The 20,287-nt window shown below is 42.5% G+C and overlaps 1 protein-coding gene across 2 annotated transcripts; it reads left to right on the forward strand.

Moving 5' to 3' along the window:
• The first annotated feature begins 525 nt into the window (after positions 1 to 525).
• LOC310994646 (AP2-associated protein kinase 1-like) lies at positions 526 to 20,123 on the forward strand. 2 transcript variants are annotated; one of them, XM_083983413.1, is made up of 21 exons: positions 526 to 953; positions 1,456 to 1,667; positions 2,927 to 3,045; positions 4,309 to 4,417; positions 4,652 to 4,794; positions 5,379 to 5,500; positions 5,708 to 5,789; positions 6,249 to 6,381; positions 6,517 to 6,620; positions 6,960 to 7,042; positions 7,209 to 7,369; positions 8,205 to 8,326; positions 8,754 to 9,104; positions 9,249 to 9,382; positions 9,473 to 9,675; positions 9,782 to 9,871; positions 10,846 to 10,938; positions 11,105 to 11,212; positions 11,582 to 11,749; positions 12,924 to 13,031; positions 18,277 to 20,123. In XM_083983413.1, exons 2-21 carry the CDS (start codon positions 1,505 to 1,507, stop codon positions 18,972 to 18,974), a joined length of 3,294 nt encoding a protein of 1,097 aa, XP_083839539.1. In that variant the 5' UTR covers positions 526 to 953; positions 1,456 to 1,504; the 3' UTR covers positions 18,975 to 20,123. The 2 variants fall into 2 exon arrangements, with proteins under 2 accessions (XP_083839539.1, XP_083839540.1); XM_083983414.1 differs by having other exon boundaries at positions 526 to 1,667; positions 11,585 to 11,749.
• The last annotated feature ends 164 nt before the right edge of the window (positions 20,124 to 20,287 follow it).

The raw sequence follows: 20,287 nt of genomic DNA on the forward strand, positions 1-20,287 counted from the left end.
GAAATTAGGCTATACTTTAAAACTGAGCAAAACATGTCAGCGTTTGAGTATATTATAACACAGTAACGATTGCAACAGGAAAGCCATGAAAACTATTATTATTATTATTATTATTATTATTATTATTATTATTATTATTATTATTATTATTATTATTATTATTATTATTATTAAGCCTTTATTTCGTAGTAGTATAAAAAACTGACTGAAGACAACTAACAACGAAAAACAAATTAGAAAACAAATAACATTAATAAATCATATTCATCAATAGTCTTAACATGCTCGAAAGCGAGTAGAAAGAAGTAAAAAAAAACAAAAACAAACAAACAAAAAAGCTTATATGCTCCTACCCCTTGTATTATTGTACCCATTTGTTGAGAAGTTCATATTAACGACATGTCAGTGAACGCCGCATGTGATGACCACATACGCCGCTGCAGCTGAGCTCTGAACTACAATTCCCACATTTCCGTCGGCGCGTCAACAGCAACAGCTAGGATGTTGCGATATAGCCTGGCAGCCAAAGATTGCTGTGGTTGCAGAGATTAGGCTGCTGGGTAGAAAGAAAAAAAAACCCTCCATCTAATGTTTTGCTAGATGTCAAATTCTGCGGTTTGTCTTTCGTAGCAACCGTTGCGACGGACGGAGCCTCCAGTTTTTCCTGTCGACTCTGTCGCGCTTGTTTGTGTTGAAAAACGGGCTGCTCCGCGCTAATGCGTTAGCTAACTAAAAAAAAAAAAAAAAAAAATCAGTTTTATTGTAAATGGGAGCAATTAGACAGCTTGAGAGGGAGCGATGTGGCAACAAACGGGCCGCTCCACTTGAATGAGGATGGAAATATTTTCTTGGGCAACGCTACTGCACAAGTTACACGTCGGATACATCGCAGGCGGAGTAGACATTATCTTCAGAGGATAACCTGGATAACCTTACACGAAATGTCATAGCGCGTAAGTAGCTAGCACTTAGCTAGCTTAGTAATGGCTGGACGAGATGGAGAAGGACCTAGTGTTATCAGCAGCAGAAGCAGCAGCAGCAGCCGCCGACCATGAACAGCTGGATGGATAGCTAAAGAAATGCTTTCTCCGGAGATGCTTTAGCCTCCTGGGTGGTGTAATTCACTTACATAACAGCTATAGACAGTCGCAGCCACTCTAGCTATCATCAAAACTGGCACCGTGTTGGCATTATTATTAAGCCGATGGGAAATTTGCCACCCCCCCCCCCCCCCCCCCCCAAAAAAAAAAATCTGTGTTGTCTCCTCAACATCATCCTAAGTGATAAAAGGCATCGCTGCATGTTTTGAGAGGCTGCAAATAGACTTCACTCGAAGCGTCAGACTCGTCAGGTTCACGATCTGACCTGCATTGGTGCAATAATTCACTGCTGCACAGGGAGGACAAGACGGGAGGGGGACAATCAGTAACCTCCTGTGTTTTTCTGTGACTGAAGCCGCAAACACTCCTCCTCCTCCTCCTGCTCCTGCCATTTCGACAACAACATGAGGAAGTTCTTTGATTCTCGTCGGGAGTTGGTCAGCTCCGGGCCTGGCTCTGGAGGAGGCGGCGGCAGCTCCGGGTCCAGCCATGCAGGCGGAAATTTCATTGGACGAGGCTTCACTGTCGGGCGACACCAAGTCACTGTCGAGGAGATTATTGCTGAAGGTGAGATGGGGTTGCAGCAGACCAGTGAATGCCAGTTTTGCTTTTTGTATTTCCATGCATGGTGTTGATGCATGTGTGTATCCTGCATAGAGTCACATACCAGTAAAGGGATGTAACCTTATACCATCCCCACAGGAATGATGGAGCTTTGCATCTACCCCTGTGCATCATAGATACATCACTGCAAAGCAGAGGCCTGCTGCTTTCTCTTAGCAGCACTCACCCTGCAGATCACACAACAGTTGGATTTCTTTATTGATACCAGGCCCTTTGCAGACACCAGAACTACATTACTGATGTTGAAATAGAGGCCTGCACTACACAAAACAAAGTAAATGTATTCACCATTTTGAACCCAGTGCATGCAATTCCTCTGTTTCTATCAGATTATTATTGAGAGCCGTAGTACATGGGAGTTTACAAAATGTTTTGCACATTCATACACCCTAATGTTAGTACTGTAAGTGAATTGAAAAGGATGCTGCAGTAATAGCGTGTAGTAGCTGTGATGTACAGTATGTGCATATATGATTAACACAGCTCACTGTTGTTGAGCTCGTATTCCTTAACACTGTAGTCTATTGATTGAACATATGCTACTGCTCGTTTTCCTTGACCACAGACTGTGGTAATAATATCCAGTGTACAGAATTAACCAGTGCGTCAGACCACCAGCTTCAAAGGAAGACGGCGTCATACAACTGATCAGACTTTCTGCACTTACTGCACTAAACTGTGTGCATCACAAGTGGATGCAAAACCGTCGACTTGTGCCCAGGTCCATAGGTGTCTCTCCTGCACATTCACGGTGCCACAGCACCTCATCATGTGAGTGTCAAGTTCAGTAAACGGTATAAATCTCAGTGTCTGACTAGAATTGATGACTGTCTCCCAACTACAACTCAGCAAAGTGAATTTGTGGGCTGAGATATACCAGATGGTTAGGCCTCAATCTAGGCCTCTGTGAAAACCCTGCAGCAACGCCATGACTAATACATAACGCTATAAGGCTGCACCATTTGGTCCTGGTCATCCGTATTGATGGAAGGCTGCACAGACACAAACTGCAACAGTTGTAGAAGTGATAAGAAGTGATCACGATGCTCTAAGAAAGCCTGTACGTTGATCATAGTAAGTGGCAACAAGCATGGTTTATTTTTCAACTGTTCACTGTCAAAGTTTCACTGATGCAGTATGTCTGTTTGCTATGTCTCTTTGAGGACTGACAGCTTGACGCGGTCTCTTTCTCAATCCTGCAGGTGGCTTTGCTATTGTGTTCCTTGTGCGAACAAATCAAGGGGTGCGCTGTGCCCTGAAGAGGATGTATGTCAACAACGAGCATGATCTGCAGGTGTGCAAACGCGAGATTCAAATAATGGTGAGTTGCAGAGATTAAATCGTTCATCTGCTCACTCTCACTCTGGAGCTCATGTGGTTTTTGTGTTTTGGTTAAAACCCAATGTGACGTCAACAACATATCAAATGTCATTTGAAACTCAAAAGTGTGCAAATTCCCCCCCACACACAGTCACAAAGTGAAGGATTTTTCTCTGTCCAGAAAAACTGAGTGCTGCAGGGTTGTTTTCTATTGTTTAACTGGTTCTTGGTCAGCTTTCTTATTATTTTTTTTAGATGTGTTGTTTAGTGAGTTGTGGAGAACATGAATTTTTAAAGGACCTTCTAGTACATTGATAAGCTGTTATTTTCAAGCATTCATTGCTATTCTGGTCTTGCTGTTTAAATGTTCTCTTATAATAAACGATAGCTGTTTGCTAACATAACATACAAACCAAACTAGTATGAAGTAGTACTGGTATGAATTAGCCGAACATAAGGGATCACATTCTGGGAAACGGAAAGAAGACTATTCTGGTAAAGCGCGACCTCTTGACTCATGCAGAAATGGAATTTATTTAGGCAGTAAATAGACATGTGGCCCACAACAAAGTGTCGTTTTTCTGTCAGCAGCAAAGCCATTTTAAAGTCCCACAGCGTTTTTGTAGCACGCGCCGAGTTCAGGGTCCGTTCACAGAACTCATTCTTTTTCTGTCTGAGGGAAACATTCAGGAAGGAAGGAAGGAAGCAATGGACGGTCAAGTCTCAGAAAAATGGCACATTTTAGAAACATTCAAGAGAACTACAAATAGCACATTGTGGAAATGGTGCTTATGAAACCAGTGCTGACATTTGGTTCAAAGATGATGTCTGATGTCATCCATGGAGTTTCTTTTACTCTCTCACACACACACACACACACACACACACACACACACACACACACACACACACACGCACACGCACACGCACACGCACACGCACACACACACCCACCCCTCACCTGTACTCGGCATTTATTCATTAACTAGATTTCTGATTTTGAAAGGTTCATACTACATTTCACCTCATGCTGACCACACTGAATCAAAACCTTATGGCATTTAAATTCCCAGTGCGTGCTTTGCAGCAAAATGTGAAAACATTTCTCCCGTCACATTTTCTCTGTGTCACAAATCATTTTATTTTACCTAAACACTCCTAACTTATCACATTACCAGTCACATTGTATGGACACACTATGCTGCACCTTATAGTTGCACACTGGCTTTTTAAAGCTTTCAAACGTGTGTTTGTGTTCCTGCAGAAAGACCTCGTCGGTCACAAGAATATTGTGGGTTATCTGGACTCCAGTATCACAGCTATGGGATCAAGGGATGTATGGGAGGTCTTCATACTGATGGACTTCTGCAAAGGTGAGTGAATGAGCCAGGGACATGTTGTGTAGAGGTTGGAGAGCACTAGTTACAGAATGAGTTTGTGTTACAGTATGTTTGTGCTGTTGAACGATTAAAAACAAACAGTCATTATGTAATAGATCCAGAACAACACCGGTGTTATAATAGGATAACACACCCAAGTTAAATTTCAGCCGTGCTCTACTTAGGCTAATAACCCATGTTATGTTTGTACTGGATCTTGTTCTGCAGGAGGGCAGGTGGTCAATCTGATGAATCAGAGGCTGCAGACTGGATTCACCGAGGCCGAGGTGCTGCAGATCTTCTGTGACACCTGTGACGCCGTTTCTCGCCTGCACCAGCGCAAGACACCAATCATCCACAGAGACCTAAAGGTGACACGTTTTGCCACTTATGTTGCTCGTGCTGCTCTGTTCTGCTGCATGTATAGGATAGCACAGGCAGGTCCATTCTCTGTTCACACAAAGGCGACACCTGCTGCGGTTCACCGTGTCTGCGGAAGAGCCATGATTGATTTGTTTGCGTGGAGTCGGGGTTGCGTTTAATTGTCGGTAGCTCTGATGGGAGGAAAGCGGAGAGCGTCAGTTGTCAAAATACGCCAAACACTGCAGAGCCAAGTCAACTGCAGTTTAGCTGTTGCTTTAATTTTGAGTGACTGTCACACAGAAGTTCTTAATCCATATGGGAAACATGACTTTTTATTGCAGTGCAGATTGCTTGATTTGCATAAAAAACATCTTGGACTTGAAGTGTCTGTCAGAGCACGATGAAAGGAGCACGCCAATTTTGACGGTTGTGCGTCATAATGTGAAGGTTGACATTTTTATTCATCATTATTTCAAGTGCACATGTCGCGGGAGGCAAGAAACTCCACCACCTTACACCTTAACACAGCACCGCCTGAGACTTGACGGTCCAAACTGGGTCACTCATGTATAACCGTGCTGCCTGTCTGCAGGTGGAGAACATCCTTCTGCATGACAAGGGTCATTATGTGCTGTGCGACTTCGGCAGCGCCACTAACAAGTTCCAGAGTCCTCAGACGGAGGGAGTGGCCGCAGTGGAGGAAGAGATCAAAAAGTTTGTACCTCTTTTCATCTGATTTGATCATATCTGCAGCTTTTATTCATTAGCGCTTACCTAATTCTAGGTAACATTTTAATGAACACATTAGTGAGCACATAATGCCATTTGGCTGTTTTACTCCACTGCCACATCAAGAACAGGTCCTTTTCTGACTCATTTCTTTTTCTTTTTCTTAACCAATTTCTTCCTTTCTTCCTTCAGGTACACTACTCTATCATATCGTGCTCCTGAAATGGTGAACCTCTACAACAACAAGATTATCACTACAAAGGCAGATGTCTGGGTAAGTGGAGAGCACAGATTTCTGTGATAATCCTGATAGGGCTGCATACACAGAAATAGTACAGATGACACATGCAGTATTTATCCAGTAACACCAAGCCTCCATTTCAGTGAAATAGACTAAAAGTGTTGATTATAGTATTGTGTTGAACTAATACAGTTTATTGTTGTATTTGAATCTAAAAGTCAAAAACTTGAGTGTTTTCAGAAGCTTCTGGTGTTTATAGAGGGAAAAGGGATTTTTTGTGTGACTTGCTGTGCACTGTTGGTATTCTTGTTTAATCCTCTTCTCTTCTCTTCTCTTCTCTTCTCTTCTCTTCTCTTCTCTTCTCTTCTCTTCTCTTCTCTTCTCTTCTCTTCTCTTCTCTTCTCTTCTCTTCTCCCCTCTTCCCTTCCCTTCTCATCTCTCTCTTCTCTTTGTTTTGGTGTGACGGGGCATGCATGTGATTGTCTTCTCCAGGCACTGGGTTGTTTGCTGTACAAGTTGTGCTTCTTCACTCTGCCCTTTGGTGAAAGCCAGGTGGCCATCTGTGATGGCAGTTTCACGATTCCGGATAACTCCCGCTACTCTTATGATCTTCACTGCCTCATTCGTTAGTGCCTCTTAAACATTAAATCATGTTTTTATCATCAAATTCAGTTTTGATAAAGGCATGCACTTATGATTGAAGTCTACTGAGTCTTTTCCCCCAGTCTTACTCTTGTTTCTTTATTGTGTTTTTCTTCAGGGTACATGCTGGACCCGGACCCGGACATAAGACCAGATATCTACCAGGTGTCCCACTTTGCTTTTAAACTAGCTCAGCGGACCTGCCCTGTCCAGAATGTGAAGGTCAGTCTTTCTCAGCACCAGGGTCAGCTGAAATATTTGGAATTGCTCGGCCTTCTCTCATGAGGAATTGATTTTCTTGTATTCAGTGGAATCTGCTGTGGGTTCACTGCCTGACCTACATACACAGACGTGTTAGTTGTCACACTGTGGGAGGAAAATCTGCACTAATTCATCAAATAGAAAATACTTAATAGCCCTGTTGATATCATTCATTAGTAAAAGAAGTACTGACAGTGAAATTGGAGGTTTCATTGTAATATTTAGTCTGTGTACGACTCATTGATACTGTGTTTGTCGCCGTCTTTCTTTTGAAGCTTTTGCATTTTTCCCATAATCCAGAATTCTCCAATTCCTTCTAAACTTCCTGAGCCGATCAAAGCGAGTGAGGCCGCCGCCGCAAAGAAGAGCCAAACTAAGTCCAGGCAAGCATGACCTGCTTACATTGTATTACCAATCAGGGCTGTAGTAACACTACATTTTGCGGAAGTAATTAGGTACAGACAAGTATTCTGATACTCATTAAATAATTATGTTAACACCGTTTGCAATGATTAACAAGGAGTTTGACATCCTCCCTTTTGTTGCCAGACTGACGGATCCAATTCCCACCACTGAAACCTCCATCACCCCTCGCCAGAGGCCCAAAGCAGCCCATACCCAGCCTGCTGCTGGCATCCTACCCATCCAGCCTGCTGCTCTCACCCCTCGCAAGCGGGCTAATCTCCCTGGTGGTGCGGCTCAGCCTGTGGGTACGTACAGCGCTCCGTCTCCGTCCTCTCTGTCACAGGATAAAGGCTCCAAGATCTCGAATAAAGACACGAATCCCTCTAATCCTTTGCGCACATCCTGCAATTCTCAACAGGAGCAGATCAAGTATGCAGGTTAAGACTCATGTAAATTCAAGCCATCTAACCGCAGACCCAAGTAACCCTAACTTAAGTGATTATGAGATGATTTTCACCTCTGTGCTACTTGAAACATTGCTTCAGCTACAGTTTCACCTGTTTCAACCCACTTAGGTTTTTAACAGATGATGTAATCCTCTTAAACACATTTCAGTCAGGACCACTTTTGTCAAAATAATCTTTATTTACTTGCACAGTTTTATTTGGCGGTATGATACTGTTCTGGGGCCCCCTGCTCTTCCACGCGCTTGCGTGGAAAGCCTGAGGCAGGAAGAGCACCTTCCTGCCCTTCACGAGCCATCATGAACGGCATAAGCAGGGAGCGCAGCAGCAAAAGAAAACCCAGACAGAGCAGAGCAACCAACATGAATACAGGAGGAGCTGGGGTGGAGGTGGGTTGCGAAAGTGCCAGCAGCAGAGGAAGCAGGAAGGAGGGTCGGGCGAGAGCAGTTTAAATACCCCGCTCTTAATGCAATTTCCCAATAGGAAGCGGGCACGCAGAGTCAGCTGAGCCATCAGCTGATCTGCGCCGGTGATGACAGCTATGCAGTTAGAGACAAACATTAATTCAAATTCTACAAACCTATTTATGCTTGATCTTTACACTGTTCTGCATCCGTATTAAGATTCAAATACTTGAGAGTAACATGTCGTCTGTGTTCCTGTTACCATCCCGCAGGAGTGAGCTTAGACCTGTCTCAGCCGGCTGCAGCTCTGCAGTCACAGAAGGTGCAGACTTCAGCTCTGCCACTCATCCAGTCACAAAACAATTCCAGTCAGGCTGCTGCGCCGCAGAAGCAGGTACACACTGACTGAATTACAGTGAAGAGCTACAGACGCAACTCATTTTTCAGTATTGTATGCAAATGGACAGCTAACAGTAAACAGCTCTGTATAACATGATTAATGTCTAAATGTATCATGCTGAACTGTATGTCTGGATTTTAATGCGTTTATCAACCTATTTCAAGACATACTGTACGTAGCATTGATTTCTGGGAAATTGTTTGGAGCATTTTTGCTATTCTGTGACATAGAATAAATAATTAATCATTGTGAAAGACAATACAGGTTAATCTATGAGAAATGGCCATCAGTATCAGCCCTGCATACACATTTACAGCTGTTTTGGCAGCTGGAACACTCAGTTGTTCTTGTCCTGACAGTGGTTTGCAGATGTAACATTTTCAGAGACGACACATCAAAGTTGTCTGTGTTTGTGTGACAGGCCGCGCTGCCAGCTGCCACTGCAGGAGCGGAGACTGTAACAACAGCAGCAGCCGTGTCACCAGTGACCAGGGCTGATGTCCAACCGCAAGTCCAGCCAGCAGCCCAGCAGCAGACCACGCCTCCCTCTGCGGGCAGCTGCACCTCCCAGCAGACTCCATCCAGCCCGGCCCCGCCCCAACGCCCAGCTCGACGCAGACAGGCCAGCCAGGCTCAGCCGCCAGCGGCTCAGCCTTCGCCCAGCAAACCGGCCTCTGGTCAGCCGCCTGTATCTCAGCAGCAGACAGCACAGCCAGCAGCTGCCGTTGCTCAGCCTGCCTCCATTGAGATCAGCCAAAAATTAGCTGAGGCGGTGAGTGGTCTGCTGCTCGCCATGCAGCTTTATCATCATCATTATAGAGTTAACAGGCTAAATCATTTTTTTCTTCTTTTTAAATTGGCTGTTTCTATTTTAATCTTATGTGTTTTGCTTTCATTTCATGCCTCTTTTGATCAGACTCCACCTGCTTCTCCAAAGACAACCGAAGAGCGGGGCCACCAACGCGTCCCAAGTGATGCCACAGCGACTAGCGTTGCCGCGGTTGACTCACAGCAGCTGCAAGGAGCGAATGGAGATGCTGCCATCAACCAGTAAGTGGCACATACTGGAGAATAAAAAACCTGGAGAGCAGTTCAAATTGTGTGTTTTATTTATGATATTTTCTGCGTCTCTCTCTCCAGATCACTTGCATCTCAGCCGAGCAGCACCCAGGCAGCTCAGGTCGGCGTTAGCGACGCAGCCCAGGACCAAAGCAAAGCTGGAGCCACCGTTCCTGCTGCCGGCGGGGCCACCCCCACACAGCCCGCATGGAACCCCTTTGATGATGACGACTTCTCCAACCTCTCTGCTGCAGAATTCAAAGCAGAGGACAAAAAGCCCAGTGGTAAAAAAAAAAATTCTGTTTATTGTTTTCAAAGTACTTTCAATAACTAACTAAACAATAAATAACTAACCAGTATTATGTTACATCTTTTAAATGATTTAACCAGACCTAGCTTCAGAAACTGAGACGACATCTTCTGAAGAGTTGATACCCGGCCTGCAGGCCTCAACTGCAGAAAATGAACCTCATGAAACTGGTACGTCCCACATCAGAGAGTCCACAGAGTCAGTGATTTTCTGCTTTTCTGTCTTACACATGGACCCAGACCCATTAAGACAGACCCTTCAGTGCCGTCATTACAAATTCATACTGTCCTAGAAACACAGGCCCCACGCACTTCATCCATTCCTGATGTTTCACAAACACCCTGTACAACAGCTGCATCATCTTATTTCATCCATCAAGCGTAGAATATGTCTCTTTGAACGCTGGTTTTTTTTCAACTAGTGTGATAGAGTGCAATTAAAATCTGGAACAAGAATGTGAATGTGATTTTGTTAAACTGTGGAAAATAAGTTCAGTACGTTTAAAAGGTTTAATATCAACAGAACATCATTCCTATTAGCATGCTAGTATGCTGACATCAGATTGAATCCCACTTTACCTTACTGCTGTCTTGACGCCACATACTGTAAAATGCATTGTACTGAGTCTGAAGGAATGCAATGCGATATTAAACCTCTTAATGGACCTTGGTCCATTAATCTAGTAGCTTTATGAAGCTCTCGAAAGCTACGGCCATCTTTGTGCATCACATAAATAAAATACAGAGATCGGACAGTGGAGTAGATTTAAATGACCTTTAATTTGAAGAGCTCAGACAGGACTGCTGCTGTTGCACCCGGCAAATGTAGCCACTGACGGTGTTTTATTAGCTGACAAAAAGATGGGGAGATTGATTTGATAATATACTGAATACGTTAATGCTGTTTCCTAAGCAGTTAAAAAAAAAGTGTTGTTTATTTTCATTCAGTCACTGGGCACGGTCGATCATTTTAAAATTATATCGTGGCATTTTAGGTAATGCATTTATGCTCTTTCTAGCTGACTATACACTATATATACAGCTACTGACAGCTGATGATGACTCACCAGCTTCCTCCTACATTTTTTTTTTGTCTAATCTTCGGGCGCCATAACACATCTTTATGACATTTCTTTGTTTTCCAGTTGAAAGACCTTCAGCCAGTCTTGACGTAGATTCAGGAGCTTCACTGTTGGTCGTCCCAGATCCTTTCGGTCTAGAACTATCAGATACACCAGGTAAATATCTATGTAGCCAAGTTCACACATACTGTATGTTGCATGACATATGAAAGTCATGAATGGCTTTTCTCTCCTTTGTTGCTATGGGTTTTTTATACTTAAGCAGTTTGATGTATAGGGTTTGCCCTTGGCTCACCATGTTTCCTTCTTCACTGGCCTTTAGAGAAGCTGATTGAAGGACTCAAATCTCCAGACACGTCTTCACTCATGCTTCCCGACCTCCTGTCATTGTCTGATCCCTTCGGTGGCTCTGTGGAAGAGTCTGCAAAAGGTGTGTGTGTGTGTGTGCTCCTCTACAGACAAGCTCTAAAACAACCCACTGTATACAGGTAGTTGGGATCATATGTAAATGAGCAACTGTTTGCTAACAAGTTTGCCATAGTAACTTAAAAGCTGATATTATTTGAGAGTTGTGTTCCCAGTTTGAATTACAGAAGTTTGGGAAGAAAGAATCATATCAAGATGTTTGCTGCTGTAGGGAAATTTGTCACAATTTATTATGGGGGTTTTTACCTCAACTTTGTACTTTGATCCAAGAGTTAAAATATAACAGTTTGTATTTAGTGGTAGTGTCTAAAAGTCAGTCTATCTCTCTATCTGTGTCCTTGTCTATAACTGAACTTTACCCTCTGTTGTGTAGCAGACTCCCTCACAGCTGAAGACTCTCTCCTGGGTCTCATCTCTGGTCCGTCCGCCCCTCCAGCACCGAGCAGTGCCACCACCTCCGTCTCCTCTGCCCCCACTTCTGCTGCCTCTATGTTGGACGATTTCAGTCTGTTGTCTGGAGACTCGGCGCAGCCTAAAGGAGGTATGAGTCTTAAATTAGAGGAACTTTGCTTTTTCATTGGCTCACTTCTGCCTCTATGCAGCTATCTGCCAGGTGTAAAATAGTCACTTAAAAAAGAAAATACAGGCAAATGGCAGCTGAACCCCCATGCTTTTCCATAAATGACTGGTGTGTCTGTACCATAGCACCAAGTATAAACTGTTATGGACGATATTTTCATCACTTCAGTGATATTTTTGTTCATTTTTTCAGAATGCAAACAAAGTAATTTGTCTAAGAAGACTGAATAAAATGAAGATGGTTCAGCTTTAATAGTGATGCACCAGAACACTTTCCTGTTAGTAGTAGTAGATGCTGCCTGTAGAACTGTGTTACTGCTTTATGGAGCAGATATGATTGGCTGCTCCATCAGTATTACTACAGTATAAATAATGCAGAACGAGGGGATGCCCCATAAAACCGAAAATTATAAAATATACATTTTTCCATTTTGGTTCCTACTTTTTATTTTGTTTTTATGTAAAATCAGATACATAAACAACAGACAACAGCATGCATTTTACTGATAAAGCTTTTGTTGACACCAGGATCCTTAAAATCAACTCCTGTAGTACTGTACTGCAAATGTTCAACACTTGGTGGCAGCAGAGCAGAAGCGTTTCCATCACAGCTGAACAAATCCATCTAATCCACAATCATCTTGACAGTGTGTGTCGTGTGTATCTTTGTAACCTCATAAACTTTTGGCATTAAAGGAAAAAGCTTCTATTGAACGGAGTCATCTGTAAAACTGTATTGTGCTCCCCACACTCAGAGCTCCACAGCTGTGGCTGAGTCGCCGGGTCTTGGCTGGTGAACGAAGGCATTTGACTGTTGCTGTCACAGCCTGAAATGTTTGCACCAGCTGCATGATCCTAATTACTACTAATCCCTCCTCATAATATCTTATCAAACAGACTTGTGTGTGTGTGTGTGTAGGGTGTGTGTGTGTTTTTTTTACCACAGGAGAGCACTGGATGTGCTGATTTTTATGGAACATTTTCATCATAGTGAGGGAAAACAAAATGCTGGTCTTATCGTCCCTGGACTAAATTATATGTGTTTTCTTCATTTTTTCCACCCCAAGTTTCTGGCACGATTGGAATTTTATCTGGTGAAACCAAACATTTACTTCTTTTTTTCCTGTCCTCTGCAGACTCGTCTCTCCTGATCTCGGACTTCGAGCCCCAACAAGCGAGTGGAGAAGCAGCCAATGAGGACGAGTTCGACCCGATTCCCGTCACAGGCCGAAAGAACTCCCAAGGTAAGTCTGCACGGAGGAAGCACAGGTGGCTCAGGATGAGATTAGATGCACCCAGGAGTGTGTGTGTTTTGGGGGGTTTAGTAGCATGCTCATCTGCTAGATAATTAACAACACTCAAACCTACTGATAACAGGATCAGACGCCTGCGCTGTTTTTTTACATCACCAGTTGAGAATGTTTGAAAACCAGTCGTAGTAAATGGGTAAATTCTTCCCTCTCTTCTCTCTTTCTCTCTCTTTTCTCTCTCTCGACCTCTTTCCCCCCTCTCTTTGACTGCTGTGTTTTGCTTGTTGTGACTCCTCCACTCCTCTGCTTCTCCTTCCCCCCCCTCCTCCCCTCTCTATTTGCCCGTGTTCCCCCCCTTTTGTCTCTCCGGCCAGTTTCAGGAGGCCACTCGCGCAGTAACAGTGGCGGCTCTGAATCCAGCCTGCCCAGCTTGGCCCGCTCTCTGCTGCTGGTGGACCAGCTCATCGACTTGTAGGCGGGCCCTCCCCTCCCCCCCTCGTAGAAGCTGTAACACTGGATTATAGACTGGCATAGCATAACTGCAATCAACACTGTTGTCATAGCTAGCTCCCTGCAAACCCCAGCCCCCCCCTCTACCACCCCCCGCCCCCCACCCTGGCTGTCATCATCATTGTCGCTCCTCCAGTAGAAACGTCCTTCGCCTTTCAGTGCTTCTTCTTCTTCATCCCCGCCCTTCTCCGCCGTGTCAACCGCATTATCTGGCTTCTCTTCACCTCTTATCTCTCACCTTCTCACTCACGTTTTCTCTTTGTTGTAGCCTCTGCTCATCGTGTGCTGTATTGTCCCATTGAGCGGCCAGTACTCTAACATCATCCTAACAAACCAACCATTACATCTCTCTGTCGATCAGGATATAATCTTTGCTATCCAGTTTGTTTGAACAATATCACATTATGTCAAATAGCAAAACAATAGAAGATCATCGTCGTAATGTACAATAGGCATAGTTATAAGTGGTTGTAGTTATTATCGTGCACAAGTGAATTTGTCGTTGTTTGCCTTTTTAAATTCTCCTCCCCAGATTTATTTGCACATTTTAAAGTAAAACCATGAAAAAGTTAAATGACAAATTTGTTCAAATGAGGTCAGTCTATTTCTTCTTCAGAGGGAAGCTTATTTGAATTGTTGTCATGTAGCCTAATTTGCACAGTAGCATAAGTGTTGCCTCTGTCAGCCTCAGGCTGGTGGGTGGAATACCTTTAGCAATCTAAAGCTGCTAAAAATTGGATTGAAAATATGAAATCAAAGTGTGCCACAATCTGGAAACAAAGCAGCCATAACCACTCTTCCTTCGTCTTCTCTGGTCTTTGGCTTCTGCAGCGCCCTCTGGTACTGACTTATTGCAATGGAGGCAAAGAAGTGGGACACAAAAAGTTTCCTCGATCAGACTAAACAGTGAAGTGCCATAAAATAATCTGTGAAGCAAACCTCTGACAGGGAGAGTCCTGGAAGTTCACAGGATCTGCTAAACAATGAATATAAAAACAATAATAAAACATCTTATAAACGATGTCATCAATCCAAGGTGAATTTGTTTTCCAGACAAAGTGTACTTTAAAAAACAAGGACCTGCTCTCCTTTTCTGTTATTATGAGCTTATTCTTAATTGTATCCTTGAGGCAAGCAATAAGTTGCTTTTTGAATTAAATGACAAATCCTGGTCATTTAACAGTGTTTATAGCAGTGTGCCATACCGACAGAAAATGCATGAAATCATACTTTAAATAATCAACAGTAATAGGAAATGTTAGAAATACACTAGCTGTTATATATAGACACAACATTCATTCAGGTAATTTTTTGGCACTGACAGAAACAAACTAATGTGGCATTTAAAAAAAAAAAGAATCATTCACTCACATTTTTCTTTTTAATATCAACACAACCATTAATCCCCCATCATGCAATCCTTCCTACATTCCTGTCATCTGTTTACTCCTGATTTATGTAAATAGATATCTGGACCCCCTCCCCCCTGCAGGCTCTTATCCAGACCACAGAATTGGTTATTCTTCCCGTGTATATATGAAGTCATTGTCATAAAGCTTTACTTGTGGAAGACATATTGCTTTACTTGTGAAATCTCCCATGTGTGTGTATATATTTACACATATGTATGTACACACATGAGACGTTGTTTTCCTGTTAATAAATGTTAATATGAATAGAGTGTTAGAGAATGAATGTAAGAAATAAATATTAGTCTATAATAAAAAAATATCTATAATTCTTAACACCATAATCACTGAATAATATTGAAGAATACTCTATAAATATTTCATTCCTCTTTGTGGAATTGTGTGTTGAGAAAGTTTTTTTTTTTCTTTCTTGGTTATATCTACTCAATAATTGTCAGTACATTCAAATGTATAGATAAGAAATCCTTGTCTCCGTCCAACCTTGGGCGATTAGGCTGAATCCCATGTCTTATTCCACCTTTGTGAAAAGAAAGTGAGCCTGTGTTGTGTTTGTTTACATGGACTGACGAAGGATTATATTTTTACAGTTTTTCTGGAGAGTGAGAGCGTAAACCTCATGAATCTCTTAAGTCCTGTTTCATTTCATCGCTAAACTAGAAAACTTTTTTCTGAAAATTGTGCTTTACCGGTTTTAGTGATCACAGAATTCATATCAAAAAGCATGGCAGTGTTGTTGAATGTTATGTTCATGTGTGTTGGTATACAGTGTTAATGATAAGTATGTATGTGTGTGTGTGGAGTCTGACTTGTTGGATGTGTTTTCCAGTAGCCTAATTGTGTTGTTGTTTGCTGCAAACATGGCGACGGCCGCGTTGTCATTAAGATCTCTTCTGAAAGCACAGGCCCCCCCCCCCCCCTCGCTCCCCCTGCCCCCACCGCTCAAATTCTCTCAGGTAGTCAGAGCTACATGACTCTCTCTGAGAGTTGGATACGTATTGGCTTACTGCTCCCCGGTCTCACTGTCCTCTGGAAGTCTGCGCTCCATATTACAGTCAAGAGAATCAGTCTGATGTATGAACGTGTGAGGGGCTCTCTGAGGTGTGAAGTCTCGTCAGTCTCACGGCGACCGGCGTACGGCGCTGTCGCTGTAGCAGCGGTTTGATTATCAGACAGCATGAAGTCAGCCGTCCAGGGTGTGAAACATCAGCTCCAGTCAGCAATAGAAAACGTTTTTCTGTAGGATCAAACAAAGTCGTTTTGCTTCTCATGCATGGTTACAGTGGGGAGGTCGACGCCCACCTCCTCTTCACCATTACTGTCAGAGCAGAAAATGATTTTAAATATCATATATTGTATGTTATAGTGAGATCTACTGACAATACACCATCTTGGAAGAGGAAAAGATGCATTTAAATAATCAATCATTATTTCATCATTATTTAATGCTATTTATTTAAACCAATCACATTCATCAATACATAAATTCTGGTTATATATATATATATACAATGATAACAAATAACTGAAGGCAGCAATGTGAGGTGAATCTCTCATACCTTAACAGCTGTGAATCTTGAATTTCAAAATCCAGAATAGACTTAAAACTAAGTTTCATGTCATTTCAATGTTAATCCATTTGAGTAGAACTCCCTGATTTAACGATTCAATTTTGTCCTTTATTGTCTAAATCAGTAAACGTCGAGGAGCGGCTGGTTTCAGAGCAGCTGTCTCTTTTGGGCGAATTTACTGTAGGTACTGCATGTGCAACTGAAGGCTTATATAAATATATATATATATATATTATTTTTTTTTGATCATCTTCTCTATGATCCTTCCACTGAACAGCTCAGTCATTTGAAGTTACTGTTTGAACCTATGCAACTCCCGAGCTTTCTCCCTGTAGCCGCCTGTGTGCTGTTGTAATCGGTAAAGCCAAGCAGGTAGTGAGATTAGTCCATTGATGTGAAACAGGAGCCCCTCGTTCTCTCTGTTGTTTTGCCAAAAATGAAATCTGAAACTATTGAGTGTTTTTGAGACGCCTCTTTGTCTGTATGGCCCAAACCTGCGTCAGAGCTGTGGTATCGTGTGCTCCTTCTATTTTTGTGAGATAATTAAAGAATTATAAAGGGATGGCAAATAAAATACAAATGTGAATGTCAACGTGTGGAGTGTTGATTGCACGATTTAGATTTTTCATTATCGTAATTTGGTTTCAACAACTCAACAGAAGTTCATGATGTTTGCACAGACTGATGGCATCTGTTAGTGAAGGAGGGAAAAAAAGACATAATCCACATTTTAAAGAACTTTCCCTCAGTCATAGTCTGGTCATTAAACTGTTTTAAAGGGGAACTGTTTTGCGCAGTCTGCTACGAGAGCAAAGCCAGCGGTCGAGTTGCATTGTGGGTAACGGAAAGGAAAAAGAAAACTCTGCAATAAAAAATGACAATATGTCTGGTCCTGCTACTCTGGCAGCTTCTTATAATTGTTTCTTATCAGATGTGCATGTAAAGGTATGTGCATGAAACCCTTGTGTGGGAGACTGAAGACTTTAACAATTCATTTACTCAATATAACTCAATTTAACTGTATAATAATATCCCCGGGTTGGTTTAATTATGTAATTAACTAATCAACGTTTTATTCTACTTGGAGAGCAGGTTAAATCCACTCAGGTAAGATCAAACATCAGCTTCATGACCCATTTAAAAACTCAATCCATTTTTTCTTTTCCCATTTTTATGACTTCACCTTTGTCATCCTCTCTTTTCCTAAACACAGCCTGACCTGCTGACATGTATCAGCAGAGTTTAGCTCATAGCAGATACAGGATCTTTCTACAGTATCTGCTCATTTATTGATTCATTAGTAACAGAAAGGACGAAAATAACTGAGAGGTTTCACTTTGCCAGCCAATATTATTGATTATATACTGATTTGGTAAAGCACAAAGATTTATGTGTTTTGTCAATGTAGAAAAAAAATGATAAAAAATTATTAATGGCTGGATTTCATTGAGTTGCTTTGGTTTTGGAAGGCTGGTACGGTGTGTGCCAGCTCACCACCAGACTGTAAAGGATCAGAGACATTGATCACAAACGTCATCCGTTCCACACAGCATGTAAAAACCACTGGGATGTTGCATTTGTCACATTTTCTCTCTAAAACCCTCCATCATTTCCACTCGATCACTTTCTGTCACCGGGTTTTGATCCATTTGTTTTTTTATCTTTGTTTTAACTATCAGGAACGTTTTGAAGTGTGTATCTAAATGTTTCTCTGGTGTCTTCCTCATACAGACCTGCAGAGGGAGCTCATCAGTAATGCACTGCGAAGCTCTGGGCCTGTGGCTTCTGTGCAGTTCTCTGAGGAGAAGCAAAAGCAGAGGACCCAGCCGAGGACTGGTGCCTGTGTCTATAACAAACACATGTTGCAATCAGACGAGAGGAGCACGCAACACCATGTGATTCCAGCTCCTTCCACCAGTTTTCACTTCATACCTGACAACCAAGTCCCCCAGTTCCAGGCTCCAAACATCCCGGTGACCTCTGATGTCTTCCAGCTGGCTCCTTTTAAACCGCCAGAGAAACAAAGCAAGAAGGCATCCAGCGGCTCCTCCTTTTCTCCATCTCATAAACCTGTTGAGGCATCCGACGTTTTCCTCCAGGCACCGTTCGGAAAGAGGCAGGAAACCACCAAAGCGAACGCTCACATATTTAAGTCTGTTACACAGCAGATTGAACAAACCGGCAAACACAGTCCCCCGGTCCCGGTCCCGGTCTGTGCTCCTCAGCCCCTCGGCGTCCGGGCCCCTCACCAGCCTCTGCTGCAGCAGCCGGTGGCGGTGCACAGGGTCGTCTCTAGGATCGGTCAGCAGGCCGCCGTGGGCTCCGTGGCCGTGGGGCCTCTGCACTCCTGGACCATAGCGGGAAGAGCTCTGGATGACCCGTTCACCGCTGCACCTTTTCAGCCAAGATGCTCTCAGGGGAAACCTTGATTGTATAATTGTCAAGTAAAAAAAACAAAAAAACAACAACTCTGCAACTCATGAAGGAGCCAAAGTAGAAGTCAGTGGCAGTATTACCCATTCTAATGTAGCTTTATTATTGTCATTATTGCTGCAGTATTAAAACAACTAAATTATCCCTTTTATCAGCTGTATACTTTAAACTTGAAGTTCTACCTCAGTCATCTGATTCGCCTTTAGTCTGAGCACAACAGTGCATCATCTCAGCACTTTATTATTGGTCCTGGACTCAATTTAAAACTCCATTTCAGGACATCAAGAAGGGTTTTTGTAAACTGTATTTTTATAGCGTGCAAATTTCAGTTTTATTAAATTGTTCAATATTTAGTGTGTCTCTCGGACACAAACCTTCACAGCACCAGAATAATAATTAATATCTAAGATGTAAAATTGATGTTTTTATATTTCAGTTTAGCAGTGATTACAGGGTCGAATCCCTTTTTTTTTTTTCAAATCTAGCTGCCCCTCCATTACAGATTGTGCCTTTTGATATCAATGATTGCAGGTCTCTGGTTAACAAACGGCATCAGCGCTACAGCAGATACCAAATGTGACAAACATGAGAAATCGAATGTAATGATAAGAAACAATAAGAAGGGAGGAAAAATATTTAAAGCACTGTGAATTTTTTAAGGCGAGTTAGAAAAAAAAAGATCTGGACAAGGACTAAGGTCATTTCAGGCTCAATTTACTGCTGGATAATTGTTCTCCGGTTGCTGCTTCCCTCACAAACTACACCAGTGTTGTAAAACGCCTGTAGTCATCTTGAAACGTGTTGGATCTTTTTATAAACTTTAAATGCTGTTTGTCTTTTGTTTTTTCAACGAAACATATCATGTCTGTGTCTTCCAGTTTAGCATTAGACACTAGATCAGAGGGCAACTCACAGAAACCGAGCTGAGTTCTTAGTGCGTTTTTTTTATTTTGAAGTGATGAGATTTCTCCTACTTTTGCATCGTACTTTGGCAGAGATAAGGAATTTTGTAAACCACGCTGCCTTTACTTATAGCATTTTGTTCATGCGTAGTACTTTTTCATTTATATTATCTGGCTGATAATACTGGCCATTAGGAAGGATCGGCAGTACATGTTTAACTTTGTATTTTATTAAAGGATTTGAATGTGATGGCATCATCATCATCATCTAGTCATATGTTGTCTTTCTTTCTCTTCAACCTGACAATTATGTGGTGATTTTGTTTGTCATGGTGGTTGCCAGTTTCATGCCTCATTACCATCATGTTTCACACCAGCGCTGCAGGGTCTCTCATGCCCACAGTGGT

This window comes from Trachurus trachurus (assembly GCF_905171665.1).
Source record: "Trachurus trachurus genome assembly, chromosome: 12".
Classification (NCBI taxonomy): Eukaryota; Metazoa; Chordata; class Actinopteri; order Carangiformes; family Carangidae; genus Trachurus; species Trachurus trachurus.

Coding starts and splice junctions, on each gene's coding strand:
- LOC310994646 (XM_083983413.1), top strand. CDS start 1,505: ATGAGGAAGTTCTTTGATTCTCGTCGGGAGTTGGTCAGCTCCGGGCCT. Junction 5,501..5,707: donor GTGGAGGAAGAGATCAAAAA/GTTTGTACCTCT, acceptor TTCTTCCTTCAG/GTACACTACTCTATCATATC. Junction 9,872..10,845: donor AAATGAACCTCATGAAACTG/GTACGTCCCACA, acceptor TTTGTTTTCCAG/TTGAAAGACCTTCAGCCAGT.